Genomic DNA, 18,122 nt, shown 5'->3' with positions numbered 1-18,122 from the left:
GCTGGGAAGAAAACCACAACTCCTTCCACCTTTCTAACGTAATTTAATGAACCTGCACAATAAGAAACAGATCAGTTGCGAGGCATGATTAAGCGGGATCATCTCTTCGCTATACTAAAAAATTTACAAGGCCATTTTTGGACTGACATGCAAAGCAGTTTAACAATGACTTAACAAAAAAGTATGGTATTCCATCCTTTCATGGCTTCCAGGTGCTGGGACCAATTTACTTCACAGCAATTTTCATTTCTGGGTCCTTTTTTTTTTCCCCTCCTCCCCACAAAAACCTGCAGCTGCCAACTATGCTGGCATCTACAGCAGCTAGGAAACGAATTTCCCTGTGAAGCAAATTCTTCCAGGATGAATTGAATGAAGGCAGAGCTCATAATTGCACATTACTGAAAACATTTCTGATAAAAAACTGGGGAGATATTTTTATTCACATCTCCCGTTGAAAATTGCTAGGAAAGATGCTTTTGAAAAGCCGTCATCTCCAAGCATGTAATTATCAGATCCTTGAACAAAAACACATGGTCACAGAAAAAAAAAAATTACTTTCATTGAAATAAAAAAAAATCAGGGATGGCAATTGTTGGGAATGGAAGGAGAGAAATTCTTCATCCTGTGTGATTTTGCACATCTCAAGTTGCCAGGCTGATTTGTAAATCCGCAGATTAATAAATTTGGCAGCTAAGAACATGAAGATTGGTTAGTAATTTTTTTATTTATTATGAATGGAATAATAATAATATTTTTAAAAAATCAGAAGTAGACTGGCAGGCAGACAGTCACAGAATCAGAATTTCCTAACTCCCACGTAAGCACACTTGTCTTGAAACAGTGTTCTGCCACCTTGAATAGACAGCCGTGCGATGACCTGGGGGTCCTATCACGGCTTAAGACCATGCATACCCTGACGGGATTACTCACACACTGAAAATTAGGCAGCAGCTGAACTGACAGCTGAAAAGAGCCTTAAATGCTCTTATGCCTGGTAGCATTCAATTGTCAATTGATGAACGTTGCTAAATATTTATTTTTGCTCTACTTTCTCTCCTCCAGCGCTGCGCCAACACCTCTTTCTAATTATTATTACTTGTGAGCTTTAAATGTTTCTTCTTTTTGCAACACCTACACATGCCTAAACAAAAATGCATAGGCAGCCTTCCCTCCAGGTTGCCCAACACCTTTTTCTGACCTTCTGGGTAAAACTGCATATGATTTCCATCCTTGAGCTAAGTAGATAATATTGCAAGCAATAAACATTGGCATCCACATACAAGTATCAATTTTAACAGTCCATTTTCGAAATAAATCAAATCCTACGTGGCCTAACATATACAAACGCTTTCGCAATGCGGCTATCCCCAGCTTATATAGATCAACAAAACAGAACAAACATTATAAAGAATAATGAACCTGGACATAAACCCAAAAACTAGACTTAACACACCACATGAAATTCAGTCCCCTACTACAGGTCACTCAAAGCCAGAGTGCACCTCGACCAGCAGTAATGCATTTTTCGTAAGCAGGTTGGGAAGGAGGTAAACATCTGGGCTGGAAACTGGACTCTAGAAGTTAGTGCTGGAGAGAAAACCTCAATAGGACGTGTTCAACTGACACACATTTGTTAAATCTGCCTGGCCTTTGCATTGAAAAACATCCTTCTACTCACAAATGTGTACTAATGAGAGGTTCATGAGCACCACCCTTTCAGAGTAAAATCTCTGTAACCTTCATACAGGGAAGGGAAAAACTGAATAAAATTTCTATAGGCTATGAAAAGTGGTAGGAAATTAGTCTTTTATATTCTTTATAAAGCCATTTTGGTGCAATGGGTCACCTCTAGAAAAGAGCAAGGACTCAGATCCACTGCACAGATCAGCTCATTCATACTTAACATAGTCAACAAAACTGTTAAGACCTGTCCGCTGAAGTACTAACACCATCAGCAGGCATCCTGAAGACTTTGTGGAGGTTGGGTAAGACATCACAAGACTGCAGAAGAGCCAAATTCAATGTTCAGCTTCAAAAAAACAAAACAAATAGAAGCCATATCAGAGTGGGGGTGAGAGATGACAAATCCATCACCTTACCTTTCAGTTCCTGGAACTGACCATTTGTGTGTGAGCTGTGCTATGGGAGTGTGTGGCAGTGTTTTGGTAGCAGGGGGGCTATAGGGGTGACTTCTGTGAGAAGCTGCGAGAAGCTTCCCCCATGTCTGATAAAGCCAGTGCCAGCCAGCTCTAATACGGACCCGCCGCTAGCCAAGGCCAAGCCAATCAGCAATGGTGGCAGTACCTCTATGACAACATATTTAAGAAGGGGGGAAAAAAACTGCGGGAAAACAGCAGTCGAGAGAGAGGAGTGAGACAATGTGAGAGAAACAACTCTGCAGACACCATGGTCAGTGAAGAAGGAGGGGGGAGGAGGTGCTTGAGACACCAGAACAGAGAGTTTTCCCTTACAGCCCATGATGAAGACCATGGTGAGGCAGGCTGTCCCCCTGCAGCCCATGGAGGTCCAGGGTGGAGCAGATCTCCACCTGTAGCCCATGGAAGGGACCCCACGCCACAACAGGTGGATTCCTGAAGGAGGCTGTGACCCTGTGGGGAGCCCACGCTGGAGCAGGCTCCTGCCAGGACCTGCGGACCCATGGAGAGAGGAGCCCACGTCGGAGCAGGTTTTCTGACAGGGCTCGTGATCCCACGGGGGACCCACGCTAGAGCAGCCTGTTCCTGAAGGACTGCACCCCATGGAAGGGACCCATGCTGGGGCAGCTCGTGAAGAGCTGCAGCCCATGGGATGGACTCATGTTGGAGAAGTTTGTGGAGAACTGTCTCCCGTGAGAGGGACCTCACAGTGGAGTTGGGGAAGAGTGTGAGGAGTCTTCCCCCTGAGGGACAAGGAGCAGCAGAGACAACGTGTGGTGGACTGACCATAACCCCCATTCCCTGTCCCCCTGCGCCACTTGGGGGGAGGAGGGAGAGAAATGGGAGTGAAGTTGAGCCCGGGAAGAAGGGAGGGGTGGGGGGAAGGTGTTTTAAGGTTTAGTTTTATTTCTCACGATCCTACTCTGATTTGATTGGTGATAAATTAAACTCCCTTTCTCCCCAAGTTCAGTCTGTTTTGCCCGTGACAGTAATTGGTGAGTGATCTCTCCCTGTCCTTGTCTTGACCCTCGAGGCTTTCATCATATTTTCTCTCCCCTGTCCAGTTGAGGAGGGGGAGTGATAGAGCGGTTTTGGTGGGCACCTGGCATTTATCCAGGCCAAAACCAAAACAGCTGCTAAAAGAAAACAAGGAGGACTAAACGCAAACCTGGATCTACCACAGATAAGTCACGCCCACTCAATTTCTTTCTAGGACAGAGCAACACTTCCAGGTAGATAGAAAATGCAAGTTGTTATACCTCAATTTTAGAAATGCCGCTGACATTTGTTTCACATGTTATTTTTATGATTGGGAAGCAGGATACAGATGATTATAAAGTGTATGCAAAACTGATTGGAAAACCACACACTGAGAAAATTGATCGATTGTTCACAATCAGAAGGGCCAGACATATTAAATGAAGGTCTGTGGGGGCCCATCCCCAGTTTGGTAAGAATCCAGGTTTTCATTAAATGACCTGGATGATTGCAGAGAGATGGCTCTTATTAAGTTTACTGACAGCTACCAGCTAGGAGGGACTGGAAGCAGGCTGGCAACTAAATTTTGAATTCAGAATGATTCATACGTGTTTGAAAAAACAAATATACAATTCAGTAGAGGTGCACGCAAGCTCCCAGACCTGAGCAAGAACAACCAAACGAATAAAGGTTCATTAAAAAAATGAGAGAAAAACTATCTCAGTGACAGCTGCAGAAGGACTCTTCAGACACTGTAGATTACAAACAAAATGTAATTCCACAGTGCCATGTCATATGCAAGAAAAGCTAACACCTCAGCACATATAAAGGTGGGTATAGCGTGCAAGATCTGTGAAATCGTTTTTCACTTTACTCAGCACCAATAAAAGCCTCAGCTTGAATGCAGTGCCCAGGTTTGGGCACCACAGTGCAAGAAAGATATGGTCCAGCCGGAGGTCATTCACACTGAATGAGTGCAGTCTGGTCAGATATCTAGGAAAACCACAACGTCCAAGACTGGGGGAAGGAAGAAGTTGTCTATACTAAAGAGAAGAGCGGGACGAGAGAGAAAGGGTTATTGCTGTCTTCAGACATTCGGAAGAGTGATGCACAGAAGGAAGGAGTAATCTGTCATCTGTGTTAGGACAGGAAACAATAGCACCAAAATTGCAGATGCAGAAAGCTTTTCTTTAATATTAAAGTCTAGTGAACGAATTTGAGCTGGTGTGCTGTTTCCAGCATGGATGTATTCAAATGCAAGGTGGACAGACAATAACAGAGGTGGATAGACAATAACACAGGTATGGCCAATACTAGCTCAGGGCAAAGGAATGGCCCAAACTCTCTCTGCCCAGTTTTGGCTCAAGGAAATTAAGCTCACTGTGATTCAGTTCCAAACCCAGAGATGTGTCTTTTGGTATGCACAACCCAGTTACTTTTTCTTTTAATCTTTCATTTTGCTGCCACTGAGGTAAAGCTGACAAGTGACGTAAGCAGCTCGATGAGCAGGAGTTATATTAAATAGCACTATTGTGATAAATTCTTCAATAAGAAAGATAAAATCTTTCTTCCTAGGAGATTTATCTATGAAGATTTCTTCCTGTCTTATTCTAGCTCCTCACATTACTTTTCTATCCCTTTCAGGCATTTTTTTTTTTTCTCTATTTCTGCCCCTGCCTGTTTGGCAAGCGGGGAAGGATCTGGGGCTATCGCAGAGAGAGCACAGCACAGAACAGGGGAGCTGATCCCCTGAGAACTCACAAGCAGCAAGGGGCAAAGACCCACTAACAAGCCTCTTTTCCTGGCCATTCCCATCCTGTGAACAAAGGGTGCGGCTCGCTGGTTAGGAAGAAGGGATAGGATATTCACACTGCTTTCCTTGGTCTGCAGAGAGTCCATCTTACATTAGAAGTATGGCTTCTAATGGCAAAAAAACCACCCCTAAAAGCAAACAACAAACCCAAACAGAAAAGCACTGAACACCCTCATCTACCATCTTTATTTTTGCTTTGCCTTCTGTACAAACCATATTTAAAAAAAAATAAAAAAAATAGTCAAGTCACCCAAATGCATACATCTGAAATACAAAGAGTCTTCTGAAGTTGCCTGTGCTGTAGTCAATTAACCATTTAACTTGGGCTGCTTTGCAATGGGCTCCTCAGCTGGTCGCTTGGAGCAGCATGAAGGAGATTCAATGAGCTCTGTCATTCTGCCCACTCCTGCAGTGATCCTGCAGTAAGGACTAACTGAACATTTAGTTTGCTCTGCAAAACATACAGGATCCTCCTAGATTTCAGAAAGGCCACAAAGCATCTCAGGGAAGTCCTGCAGTTAGAAGATTGCAAGGTCTCTTGTGGAAACACACTATCACACTGGTATCAGCACAGCCACACAGAAGGTAACGTGTGTGATAACAGACAAGATAACCAGAAGATAAACACTTCCCCCACCTTCCATAAAACATCACTGCTAGTCTGCATTTTCTGACCTTGCCATTCTGAAGGACAGACAAAAGCTCTGTACTATTAAAACGTCCCATCAGAAAACTTTCAACAGTGGCTGGAGGAGAGAAAAGAAATCACCAAGATCCTAATGGTGGTGGGCCCAGGAAGCACTTCTGAAACATTTGGATGCCTCTTTGAACAAGCCATTTCTGGTTTTGCCCATCACACTTATAATGCTAAAATGAGTGAGATGATAGCAATTCACTTTATTGCTTCAATCTCAGATGATTTCCAGATGATTCTCATGAAAAAGTCAGGTTGACAGAAGAAAAACCACACTAAAACCCAGCTGAGTGACCAAAAGAGATCTTCACTGAGCCTCAGCAAAAGCAAATCCAATGCGTTATAATCAGTCCCCCTCAAAACTTTTCTCAATGCACTAAAATAACTAGGAAGAAAATGGATGGCAGACATGAAATGAGATGGCTGCCCACCCCTCCCTCTGTCTTTGCTCTGTGGCTGGTGCAGAGGATGACCTCACCTGTAGGATGCTAAGAAAATCAGTACTTACTGAGCGATGAAACCATGGGCTTGGGCCTCAGGAGCACCACTAGCACAAGCTGTAAGGGTCTGAAACCAGGGTGAAGAAGGCTTCCTTGCCAGCTCAATGACTACACCATTCCCTTGTACATGACAGAGCTATACACCGCATTGACCCAGGGTTCTCCAAGAAACTTTTGGGGCTGAGATCAGGAATATTTCTCATTCAGTCACCCAGCTGCCAGACAACATCACCATTTGCAGCAACACAGCGATCATCAGAACTTGCATGAATGAGGCACCAGATGCCTCCAGTGACATGTTTGAGGAACTGGATGAATGATCCCACCTGTGTCTGGTGGCATCCAGGGGACTCCTCCAGCACAGTCAGTGTCAGCCACCTCTGAGCTAGAGGCCCAGCTTATGGCTCAGCCCCAGGAGCGATGGGAGCGCCTGCCAAGTCGTCTTTTGATCTTTTCATGGAACGGCTGCATTCCTGCCCTGTTAAATCACATGCCCAGACTCCCTCTGCCTACCAGAACTCATCACTATGTCTCAGGCAGCTTCAAAATAAGCCCCAGCCCCCTAACCACTCCTCACTGTGCTGCTACAGTAAGGGGACATTGCATCTAGTCACCATCCATGGAATTAGAACACAGCAAGGCTAAGCTGCTTTACACCTGGTTTATTTTACCTCTCGGTTTTAGGCAGGAAAACAATTTTCTGAAGTTAGGTTCATGCTTTAGGGCATCTTGGGCCCAAACAGAGGACAAAGTCAGCCCCACTACATCACTTCACGCAACGTAAAATGATTCAGAAACCATAAATTACCTCTGTGCTCTCAACTCCAATGTCTTTCCTTTCAGAAGGGAAATGCTTGCATCAGAGCAGCAGAGCGAGCTCCATGCAGTACATTTAGCTGCAACAAGCAGACCTACAGCATGCAACAAAGTCCCTGAATATTGCCTCCAGTCAGAAATATCAGAGCCTGTCCATCCTGGAAAGACTGGGGCCAGGATTTGGTGACTATGCCCTTTGTAAAGGTGCCCTTCTACACCCACCTACCCACTCTTTTGCAGAAATGAAATAGATTTTTTTTTTTTATACTCCACAGTAATAGTGAATTGCTCACCCCAGGTTTCTTAAACAGGGGTTAGCAGCTCATTGAAATGGCAGATTTCCAGCAGGAGCCGAAATATTTATCAGACAAGGCAGTAGTAGACTACACCGGAGGTGGGGGTGATGGCAGTGATCCCACCATGCTCAGCAGAGTCCCTTAGTCCCGTGTTCCCCCCCAGCCCTCCATTCACCGTTGCTGAATGCCCAACCCATTCACATGCTGATCTTGAAAAAATAAAAGAGCTACAATTAGATTTTGTTATTAAAAACCCAAAACAGCTGTAGAGGCTCCGCAATATCTGGGGTGCCTCACGAACAGCCCCTGTGCCTGCCAGTCTTCCAGCTGGAGAAGGGGAAGGAGGGAGGCAGCCTGAAGGGTACTCTCCCGTGGTCACAGGCAGAAATTCTTTCCAGAGAAGCAGAGAGATATTTTGCGAATCAAAGCAATTAAGTCACAGTTTGTATGCAACGGTTTGGATTTGTAAAGCTGGCTTCAAAGTAGCACATGAAATTGTTAATGATATTTAAGGCAGTTAAAGGAAATCAGAGTAAACAAAAGTAAACTACTGGAGGAGGGGGGGAGGAAAAAATACAGACAGGCTCACTCACCAAAGTCTGACTGCAAATCCTTTTTCAGTCCACAAAGCATGTCTGCTGTTATCTATCAAATCATTCAACTAATTACAACAGCCGCTCCTTTCTGTCTCCCTGCCTGCACTAGAATCCCTTGCCAGCCAGCTCAGGCTCACTTTCAGGCTGCCTCCCACAGCCGAGCAGGGCTGCAACACACACGCTGCTCCTCACTTCACGGAAGGAAAAACAAAAAGAAATCGTCCTGGGCACTCCAGTTTGTGAGGACTCCAAGATGTGGCAATCCTTTAGAAAGAAATGTCTTTACATGGCTGTTTAAAGTGTGGCTCGCCCAGTCCTGCGTAGAAATAGGAAAATAATAGGGTATAGGTGTTTTTTTAGCTGGTCCTAAGAATCCCGTGCTAGTTCTCTCGGCTCGACTGGCCATGAGGCATTGCAAAGCAAAAGTTGGAAGCGCAGTGATTAAACAGAACAGCTGGTTGAAGGGGAGGCAGCCACTGAACCCTGACTCTCCGGCAGATGCAGCAAATGTCGAGCGTGCGCTTCATTCCCAGCAGCGTTCCACCCTGCGCCCCGCCGATCGAGAGCGGGCATCATCCCATTGAGATGTGCTGGCCCTCGCCTGACCCCCTTTTCATGGGGATTTCAGGCAGGGGGGAGGGGAAAAAAAAAAGGTAATAAATCAAAGGCAAGGCGGGCAGCGGGTGCTGCGGCGGAGGTGCCGTTGCCCTCCGTGCCGTGCTCCGAGCTGGCTGCAGAAGTTGGCCGGCAGTGGAGCCTCGCACAAACCTCCAAGTTGCAGCAGCGGGGCTGAGCGCAAGAAGAGGCTGTGACTGCGGTATTGCCTGACACACTTTCCTCTCCCCCACCCCCTCTTGGCAAGTGCTGGCAGAGCCTCCAGCACCTTTCAAGGCAATGTCAAGCTGCTGTCAAAGCATTACGCTGCCTCCCATGCACACACACACCGCGTAAGGGAGTATGAAGCTGCAGTCTCATGTCCTGCCTACAGCATTTTCTGAAAACTCAGTTTAACCCTTTTTTAGGAAGGGCAGAGGAACCATCACTGGCAAAACGCGTGCAAGCACTGTGCTAGGATTTGGGCAAGCAACGGACTGCAGCGAGGGGAGACTGCGGGGGCATCGCTGGTCACCAGCTAGGTCACAGGGAGTCCTGCCCTCGGGACAGGATGCCTCATGGCTTAGCCCAAAACAGCAGGCTGTGCTCTGAGCGTGGAGATAGGGTACCGGACTAGAAAGAAATTGTTGTAATAAACCAGTCTCTGCTTCCTTTGCTATTCAAAGTAGGCTGACATGTTGGATATAGAGAGCATGAGGGTGATGCTACCATCCCAGCCCTGGGGTACGCAGCAGGGGAGGCAGCAAGGGTGTGCAAAGGGCTCGCATCCCATCTGCAGCATGATGCAGGTCCCTGCTTCAGTCAAGCGGAGACACACAAACCCTGTTTGTACCAACCAGCCCAGGGCTTACATCCAAAAGGCAGTTTTTTTCTCATGGATGCTTTATTCTCGTGGGAACTAGTATTATCTATAACAGCAAGATTATATCCACAAATGGTGAAGAAAGAGCAAGACAAGTGTGGTCTGAGGCACAAGGGCACAAAAGTCATCCAACTTTTTGTAGGAGGGTCCAGTCGTATTTGAGACGCCTACTAGATTTGGCTGAAAGTCATCAAGAGATTACAAATGTAGAAGGAAGCTCATGGAGAGGCAGCAAGGTTAAGTCTTGTTTTCTTAGGAAACAAATCAGGATAAATCAAAAGGGCCTGAACACATCTGGATGTGCCAACAAGAAATTTTGCAGACTTAGGGACCCTAACTCTGTGTGGCCCATGTGGAGAAGAACTGGGTTTCAGCCTAACATCAGAGTTCTTGCTTGGATTGAAATGCAGCAACATCTCTATTTCGGTTCAAACTCAGCTGTTTCATGCGCAGACAACTCATACAACAGCAATAAAATTACTAAGTAAGAAAAACCTACTTACAAAGAGATATTTTTGTTTTTAAGAAGTTGTTCAGTCTGACAATAGATCTAATTAGTAATTGAGCCAAAATTTGTAATTACAAATTTTTCACATGGCTATTAATGCTTTTGCTGGAGAGAAATCTCATCTTAAAGGAAAAAAACACCTCGAATTGCACCACAAATACAACAAGAAGCTGCTAATTCAAGAATAGCCCATGGCTTTGGATACCATGAAATGGACATCTCCGATAGGATACTTTAAAGAAAAGTGACAAGCAACCGTTTATATTTACACCATCATATAATTCTTCCCAGAATATCTGCTGCATTGAGAAAGGGTATGAGAGGGCAGGTCTACTACAGAGCTGAAGTTGCATGGGTGAGAACTGAATGGAGCTGCCCCATTCCTCTGCTACTGGTGGAAAAAGAAGAGGCATTTTAGCATTTCAAACCCAGAATTGCTTGAGCTGGTTGGCAAGCCCAGTGCACTAGGAGAGGATAAAGATGTTTACTCTATGGTTTCTGGCCAAAACCCATAAACAACACTCCCTTTGTGTTTCAGGTGGCACTATATTAAAACCAGTTGAAGTGCACAGCTCGAGTTTCTCTTGGGGAAGGGTGCACTGCGCATATCAATAAAATTAGGCAGCCCAAAAAGATATGTTATGATATCAAAATATATAGGTGTCATAAAAGAGTGTAAGGCATCAACCTAAACTATGGCTTGACAAATTCAAGGAACAGTATGTAGACCTTTGATTTTTCGTGACCAGTCTGTACATCCTCCTGTACCTCTTGACATTAACTTTATGCATGTGTGCTTGGAATTAGCAGCTATGCAAAAATGCTCTGCACATATCAACTGGTTTTTACCCACACACTGTGCCCACTGGAAAAATAAGTTAATTTGGGAGTGCCAGGGAGGATGTTAAAAAAGTCTTTCCACAAGAACGAAAAAACCAACCCCTCAGTTCTGTTTTCCTAGCATACACTGGTCTCCTATTACCATCCTAGGAGTAAAGAGGGTGCAAGGAACACTTCTTGGGCCCCCACTTCAGTATAAAATGCCGAGCTGAAAGAAAGCATGGGCTGAGGACAGTCCACAGCTAGAACAGCTTCTGGGTGGTCGCCACTGGAAACATCCCTCCGCACAGGCTCTTGGCTCTCATCCACACAGCTAAAGAGGCAATACCAGTCAGTAGGCCACCACTCTAGAGAAAAGGGTATTTACTCTTCTCAGGAGCAGGCTGACCTTTGAACAATATTCATTTGGCATAAAGAGTAGCTACCCGTACATGCACACACATGCACTAGTGCTTGGTTTATCATTTCTTGTACCCAACACATACTTTCCCACTCTTGAACTTAATATATCTTTCCCCAGAGCTAACTTACAAATCTTCTCAAAACCTCGGTGGGAGTGAAGCTGCAAACCTTACATGGCCTAAATTGGTTGGGATGACATTTACGGAATACACTTTTATGCAAACAAGGCAGGGAGGACAGCAGAGGGAAGATCACAGGCTATTCAGAACATCAATGATTTAGCCCACTGCTTTATGGGTATTTGTTCCTGCGATTTAAACCATCACTTATTTAACCGCATCCAAATGCATCCTCGCCAGAAGTCACAGGACTGTGGAACACTCCAGCAAGATCCTGAAATGGACCATTTAGCATTGAACATGCTTCGACCCAGGAGAACATGGAAAGGATCTTACATCACTCCGCATTAGGAAGTCTCAGGTGACTCTCTGAAGACAGCTGAATGAACGTAATGAAACAGTCAGCCACAGGAAAATGACGAGGAAAAACACCCAATCACACGCACTTACAGCATGCAGAGAAACACCAAAGTTCTAACCACATTAAAAATTATATTAATAGCAACAGAAATTGCTTTGGGTTAGGAAAGGTTCAGAAGAGACTGACGCAGATGCTTTCCATTTCTTTTAAATTCAGATCTTAAATTAAGATTTTATATTGCCATCTCCTTCTCCCCATCCTACTTCTTCCATTTAAAAATACATGACTGCATATCAGGGCTCTGCCTGGGGCTGGGGACCCCTCTTCCTGCTCATCCATCCTGTCAAGGCTTGTTTCTGGCACAGCAGACCCAGTGCCTCCACATATCTTACTGGGAAAGCCAGTTTTTGCTGGGAACTCCAAGCCATCTCTGCACCAAATCCAGAGGTTTGGAGAGGTTACACCCTTCCTTGACTGATTTTTTGTTGCAGCAGACAGGGAGGAGAAGGAGGAGGGACAAGAGGAAGACCCATCAGTCTCTTGGTGGAAGAGACTTCACAGCTGATTGCCCAGCTATCCACTGGCTGCACATTTGCTCTGTTTCATCTGCTCCAATTTTATGTAGTTGTGCTTATTTAGAAACCCCAGACAACTGCATGCCAGCCCGAGGCCTACCTTTGGTCTAAGCAGATGCCCTGTTTTGCACACACACTCAAAACTCAACACACTATTTTATTGATATATTTTTATGGGAAAGGAAGAATGGACTTGAAAAAAAAAATCTTTAAAGAAAAGGGTATTTAAACTGTTTAATAACAGAGCCAGAGACGGGATTCTTTGATTATTATTTCCTTTAAGTGCAAATTTCACCAGCCAGTCCTAAATGTTAATTTATTACTGGTGATGAACACTGAAAGATAAATTGACCCATGCAGTAGGCAATTAGAGCCCTTGCTGCACACACACACGCAGAGCAGTGAGACAGAGCACGCTGCTAGAGGTACTTTCAAGACCCCCATCCATTCCCTCCACCACCAGAGCACAAGAAAATGGTTGCTGTGTGTTTTTCTGCTTAACCATTTCAGAAAGAGACATCCACATTTGTCATTGCCTGACAGCAGCGCAGGGGAGCGGTGGGGAATGCAGGATGCCTCCGGCGCTGTGATTAACGGGAAGAAGGAAGCATTGCGGTGACCCCTTCTCCACGTGACACCGGCGCCTCGGCATTCCCCGATTACACATTTCGCCTGTACACCAGCATCCCTAGCCGGGCTGAAATGCACACGAAAGTAATAGACTTTGAGTTCAGGAAAGAAACAAAGCTCAAAAGTGTGGTAACTGATAGTTCCAGTTTTTAAAAACTAAAACTTTTGACCTGTTCTAATGACCAACATCCCCTGGCCGACATCAGCAGATCTCTGTCCCTCCTAACAGCGGGGCACATTTCCTTCCCGATTCCATGTAAATGCAAGACCAGGCACTTGAATTTTCACTTGCTAAATTTACAAACAAGGCAGTGAATCTATGTCTGGGCCAGCACTAGTCCTTTCTCTCCAAATCAGCCCAGTCTTCTCAATTGGACCCCTGGCAAGAAATTGTAACCTGCAATGGCTCAGCCTTTTCCTTTTGCAAGCAACTAAAAGCCAAGTGAGTTACCTAGAAGATTTTCAGCTAGAAGGAGGCGAGAAAACATCTTGTCTTAACTTCATATGGAAAGAGGTCACCATACTCCCCCAAAATGAACATTGAACCACATTTAACTCCCTTGAAAAACTTCACTGGCTGGTCTTAGCCAGAAGACAGAGCACAGCAGTCCTCTGAACTTTAAAGGCCTGTATGTTCACCTTGCAAATACATGTTCACTAATGCTCTACATTTGGTTTCTCCATGTGTGTTCCTGGCAAAAACTCTTCTGTGAAACAGGAGGAATAGATGTGTGAGAACATACCCATGAGTAAAACTCAAGGGTCAAGTTGCTGGGCTAACAAATGAGATGGGGTGTACCAGCCTCATTACTACCAACAGCAGATTTAAGGGTCTGTACTACTTAAGAGGGACTGTCACAGAAGAGAAATAGCTACACAGATTCAGGAATTAAAAAATTCTAGCCCAAAACCCAAATGAGAGAGCATGCTGCCATTTTCAGTAGTTACAAGGGTTTCCTTTAACAATTCTAGGTACAACATCCTTTCAGATCCACAAAAAACACTTATCATTGTGGTGCTGATGATGACTTCATGCACACTTCTCATCCTTCTCCTGGCCTCCTTTCCCCCACAGTCTGTCTTACTACTGGGGCTTTTCTGAGTGAACCATAGGGTCAGGTCTGCGATTTCTGCAACCATCTGCCAGAGGACGTCGTACCACTGGGTGAAAAAGGCATTTCAAACAGAAGTCAAGAGCCAGGCACTATCACCAGAATCACACCTGCAAGTCATGCCCCTAACCAAGGCACAGTCTTACACCACTCCAAAGCGTTTTCCAGCATTTCTGGGTTTAACCTCCACGGTTAACCTGCCTCCTCCAGCTCTTTACTGCACCGTTTTAGCTAATGGAAGTTGTGAAAACAGGTCCAAAACCGTGGTAGAATGACTTGTAATGCTCAGTCCGCATGGAAGGAAGAAAGTGCTCTGAACTCTGGGGAGCAATCACATTATGTATCCTTCAGTCATACTTTGGGTTATGCAAAAACAAGCCCTAGCCCCATTGCCCTAACTGAGGCCATAAAGAATTCATCCTTGGGACAGCACGGAGCACATCTTTCTCCCTTAATATTGTATATGCTATGCCATTTTTTTTCTTAGTCACTGAACATTAGGAGAAATCCCAGAGTTTACCCCAAGCTCTGGACTGTGGATCTGGGTCATCAGAGTAGGACACAACAGGGTTGGGGACTCCAGTGCTGGTAGAAAAACAGTGGAAGACAAATAGGCTGCAACGAAGCAGAAGATCCTTTATTCCCCGGCGAGCTCTAATGATACAAAAGAGCTCGTTCAGGGACCTTGTTAACAGAGGTCATCCCAACAAAAGTGAATCTCAGCTTTCCAATGTTTTTTTCAGCCAAATGGAGATGAGCTTGACAAGATACAGCAATAAGCAATGCAGCAGGAGGTTAATGATCTATCAGCAACCACCAGCCACACCAGGGCAAGGTGGGAGTTTATGACTTGCTCCAAAAGGAGCAGAGCTCTGAAAACTGTGTGCACAGCATCTCAAAGCAGGTCCACCACTTTCAGCTAGACAGAGCATATTTCTCCTGTTTATCTCTCCCTCTGTGGCTGTATTGTACAGAAAAATCACTTCTGGGCTAAACACACACACCCATTTACAGATGCTGCTAATTGTCTTTACTTCTTTTCCCCTCCTTAAATCTTTTGTAGCAATGTAGCTAGCAGATATCCAACAGCCTTAGGACACAAGTAAAATCCTTTTGAGCATGCACTGAACGAGCTCAGCAAAGAACTACTTGTGAATGGAGGAACCATGCAGAAACAGAGACCAAGAACCACACCATGCAACTGGGGGAAACCAAAATTCCTAACAGCTCCCACCTTCTCAGCTTTTAGCGATCAATGTGCCAGAACAATAGCAAGTTGTTTACAGCTAAAAAAATGAAATTGTTCAAGTTCTTCAGTGACAGGACTGGTTCCCAGTTTTAGGGTCATTAAACCACTTCAATTTACTGTGAGTACATGGCAGCTGCACTTGGCACCTCAATATCAACACCAGTGCTGCCCTGGCCTGTTCGTGACCTCTCCTCTTCAGCAGAAATGCTGTTGCTTCTTCCCATTTTATTAATAACACCAGGAATTAAAATACAGCAATGAGTCTGTATTAGCAGCTGGCCAGTACCCACCCACCCTCCTGCCCCAGTGTGGGTAGGCAGTTTAGATGAAAAAAAAGCTCCATCACATAGACCACGTTAATCAAAAACAAAGAGAGGTCCTGCTGTGAACCCTTGGATATAGAGAGAAAATGGGGAACTGGCACTTCAGCCTTCCAAAAACAGAACAGCAGCCCCAGCAACTCGGCCCAGTCGGCCCAAATGACAGCAGGGAGCTGCCCCGTGGGAACAGAGGTGTGAACACGTTGATGGGCCTGCAAAACACAACAGCATCCCTGAACCCCTTACTATGTTACATGCCACAAGAGCTCAGGTTTTTGCAGTAGTAGGGACTGAAGACTTGTTCCTCTTGCTCCAAAAGGATGCAGCAGTTGAGCCCAAACAAAGGCTCCTTCCAGTAGCAGGGATGTGGGCTGTGCCACATCTCACCCCAAAGGAGAGAGGCAACGCTACAGCTTACTGCAGCCTGAAGGACAGGTCTTAACATTTAGCCAGCATCCAACGCCACTCCTCTCTGTGGGAAGAACCACCTCCACATCTTCCCCTTAAAAGATTTATCTTGGCACTGGTCTTTTCAGAGGCAACGCTGCCAACACAGATGGAAAAATAACCAAGTGGGTCATCAGTCTTAGCAGTTGTCGCACAGTTTCTTTTCAATGAGTAGCAGTGTAACAATGCATTAACAATAAATGAAATACCATGTTAACACTAATTTGCATAGTACAGAGCCACAGTGCTTTGCTTCCTCTATTCTCTTTTCAAACTCTCCTGACCTGCATATGAATCGAGATGAAATTTAATTGCTGGGGCATTCAGCAGAACCACTGAATTCCTGCTTAATGAGGCTTCATTTGCACTCTGTTGCATCAGATATCTTCTCTCCAAGGTGCTGTATTAACTAGTTCAGATGTAAAATATTTTCCAAGGCATATTTTCATATGCATTTCAACAAAGAAATAGCAAGAAAAGTGCTGACTGCAAAAAGACGGTGTTCGTATCAGTAGCATGATAAGGCTAGCGAGATCCCAAGAGAACCAAGCCATCTTCCTTACACAAAAAACCTTTAATGGCTTTTATATCTGCTCTTACATACTACCATGCAATATCTACATTGTGCAACACTTCTAGAAGAGCAAAGCTAGGTGGGACCTGGCCAAGGTCTGCTTGGGAGACAGCCAAGAACTAGGAGCCATACCAATAATTTTGGTGACTCAGAAAAAGCACAGCCCACATTGCACCCAGAAGTCAGAGCTTCAGGTGTTTTTGCATTCAGACAACTTATTGAGCTTACCTCATTCAGAAGTCCTTGGCCATGGCCAGAGGGCTAATTTCCATGTCAGGTACCTCAGCCTACATAGCTGAGCAGTTCCCTGAAAGATCAGCCTTTCTTTGCTTTTTTTCCTGAGATGTAGCACAGCCCCTACCAGCAGCACAAGCATGGCTGTGTTTCAGAGTGACCCATAGTGACTAAAGCCACAAGTCCCCTGAAATGCAGCTGATCCCATTAACTTGCAGTAGTATGGGATGCAAAGCTGCACACGCGGTGCAGACTGGGAATACCTGGCTGGCGGGACACACCGCAGTTGTCAGCGCTGAATGAGGCCACCGAGCTGCTGTCGGCTCCAGCCCAACCTCTCGCCCACGCTAGCTCTGCAGCACAGACCGTGCTGAGCAATGCCAGTGCTGCACTTGTGCGTCGGCCACAGGAAACACGGGGGGAGCAGACCACAATCAGCAAACAGAGATGACCCAAAAGGCACTGCAACAATGCAGCAGTCTGCGTGCAGCTTTCTAACATGGGGTGAAACCAGGTCAGACTCCCTTGCTGCCTCAGGAAGGCTCCCAGCTCTACCCAGACACCCTGAGGAGCGATGCAGCTTTCAGAAGTGCTCAAACACGCAGACGCCTTTGGACAGTCAATCAGCTGCGTGTTTTGGGGCGAGGCGTTTCCATCTGCTGGTTTGGCTCCAGCTCCAGCTTGTGAAGTTTTACCTCCCAAGCTGGGACAAAGCAGAGCCACACACAGCTTCACGTAATCCCAAGTGCTGGGACCAGTGATGTATAAAGAAGTATTTTTGGCTTTAGAGCATGCGCAGCTCCCCGAGGGACTGAAAATCACCTCTTATTACAGGCTTGCAAGATGGGATCAGCCTCCCTCCTCTCATCCTGACTCCCAGGGAAGAGTTACAGCATGCTCATGGTGGTATGTAAAAGTTTATCCTTCTACCTGTGAGTTACAGGAACCCACTAAAGTCCTGCTTATGGCTCATCACCAGCATGGGTCCAAACAACAAGTGGATTTGTACCAGTTGCAAGAGGCCAGAAGACAGACCACAAAGTCAGTTTGCCATTTGCATTACAAGGGGAAAGAGTGGGGAACAGGGTATGGCACGAGGCAGTCCTAATTATCCCAGGGTAGCCAATTATAAAGGATATAAATTGGCAGAAATAAAACCACATGGTCAATAATAGTATTTTTTAAAAGCTGGAAATTTTAGCCCATTATCTTTCCAGCTGAAAAGCTTTAATTGAAAATGGCTAATCTTCCAGTGGGTTCAGGAAGGGTTTACAAGCTAATTGCTCTCTTTTCTTTAGGATTAACACTGTGTTCTGTGAGTAGGGGTAGAGGGCAGCAGATGTGCAGCCTTTACTCTCTTTGATCCAAATGCCCCCACTGCCACAGACGCTCCCAATGCTGTGCAGTGGCATAATGGAATCGCTT

The 18,122-nt window shown here is 45.4% G+C and overlaps 1 protein-coding gene across 2 annotated transcripts in view; it reads right to left on the bottom strand.

Moving 5' to 3' along the window:
- Positions 1-18,122, bottom strand: part of GRIP2 (glutamate receptor interacting protein 2) — a 298,775-nt gene that overhangs the window by 82,245 nt on the left and 198,408 nt on the right. Inside the window, exon 1 of one of the 2 annotated variants that reach the window (XM_075432679.1) lies at positions 7,847-8,565. The exons of the other annotated variant lie outside the window; for it this stretch is intronic. Coding sequence (XP_075288794.1) covers positions 7,847-7,886 — 40 coding nt within the window. The 5' untranslated portion in view covers positions 7,887-8,565. Of the gene's footprint in view, positions 1-7,846; positions 8,566-18,122 lie in introns of those variants that run through there. 2 annotated transcript variants of the gene reach the window in all.

This window comes from Opisthocomus hoazin, chromosome 11 (genome assembly GCF_030867145.1).
Source record: "Opisthocomus hoazin isolate bOpiHoa1 chromosome 11, bOpiHoa1.hap1, whole genome shotgun sequence".
NCBI classification, from domain to species: Eukaryota; Metazoa; Chordata; class Aves; order Opisthocomiformes; family Opisthocomidae; genus Opisthocomus; species Opisthocomus hoazin.
This window is presented reverse-complemented; position numbering and strand designations above follow the sequence as displayed.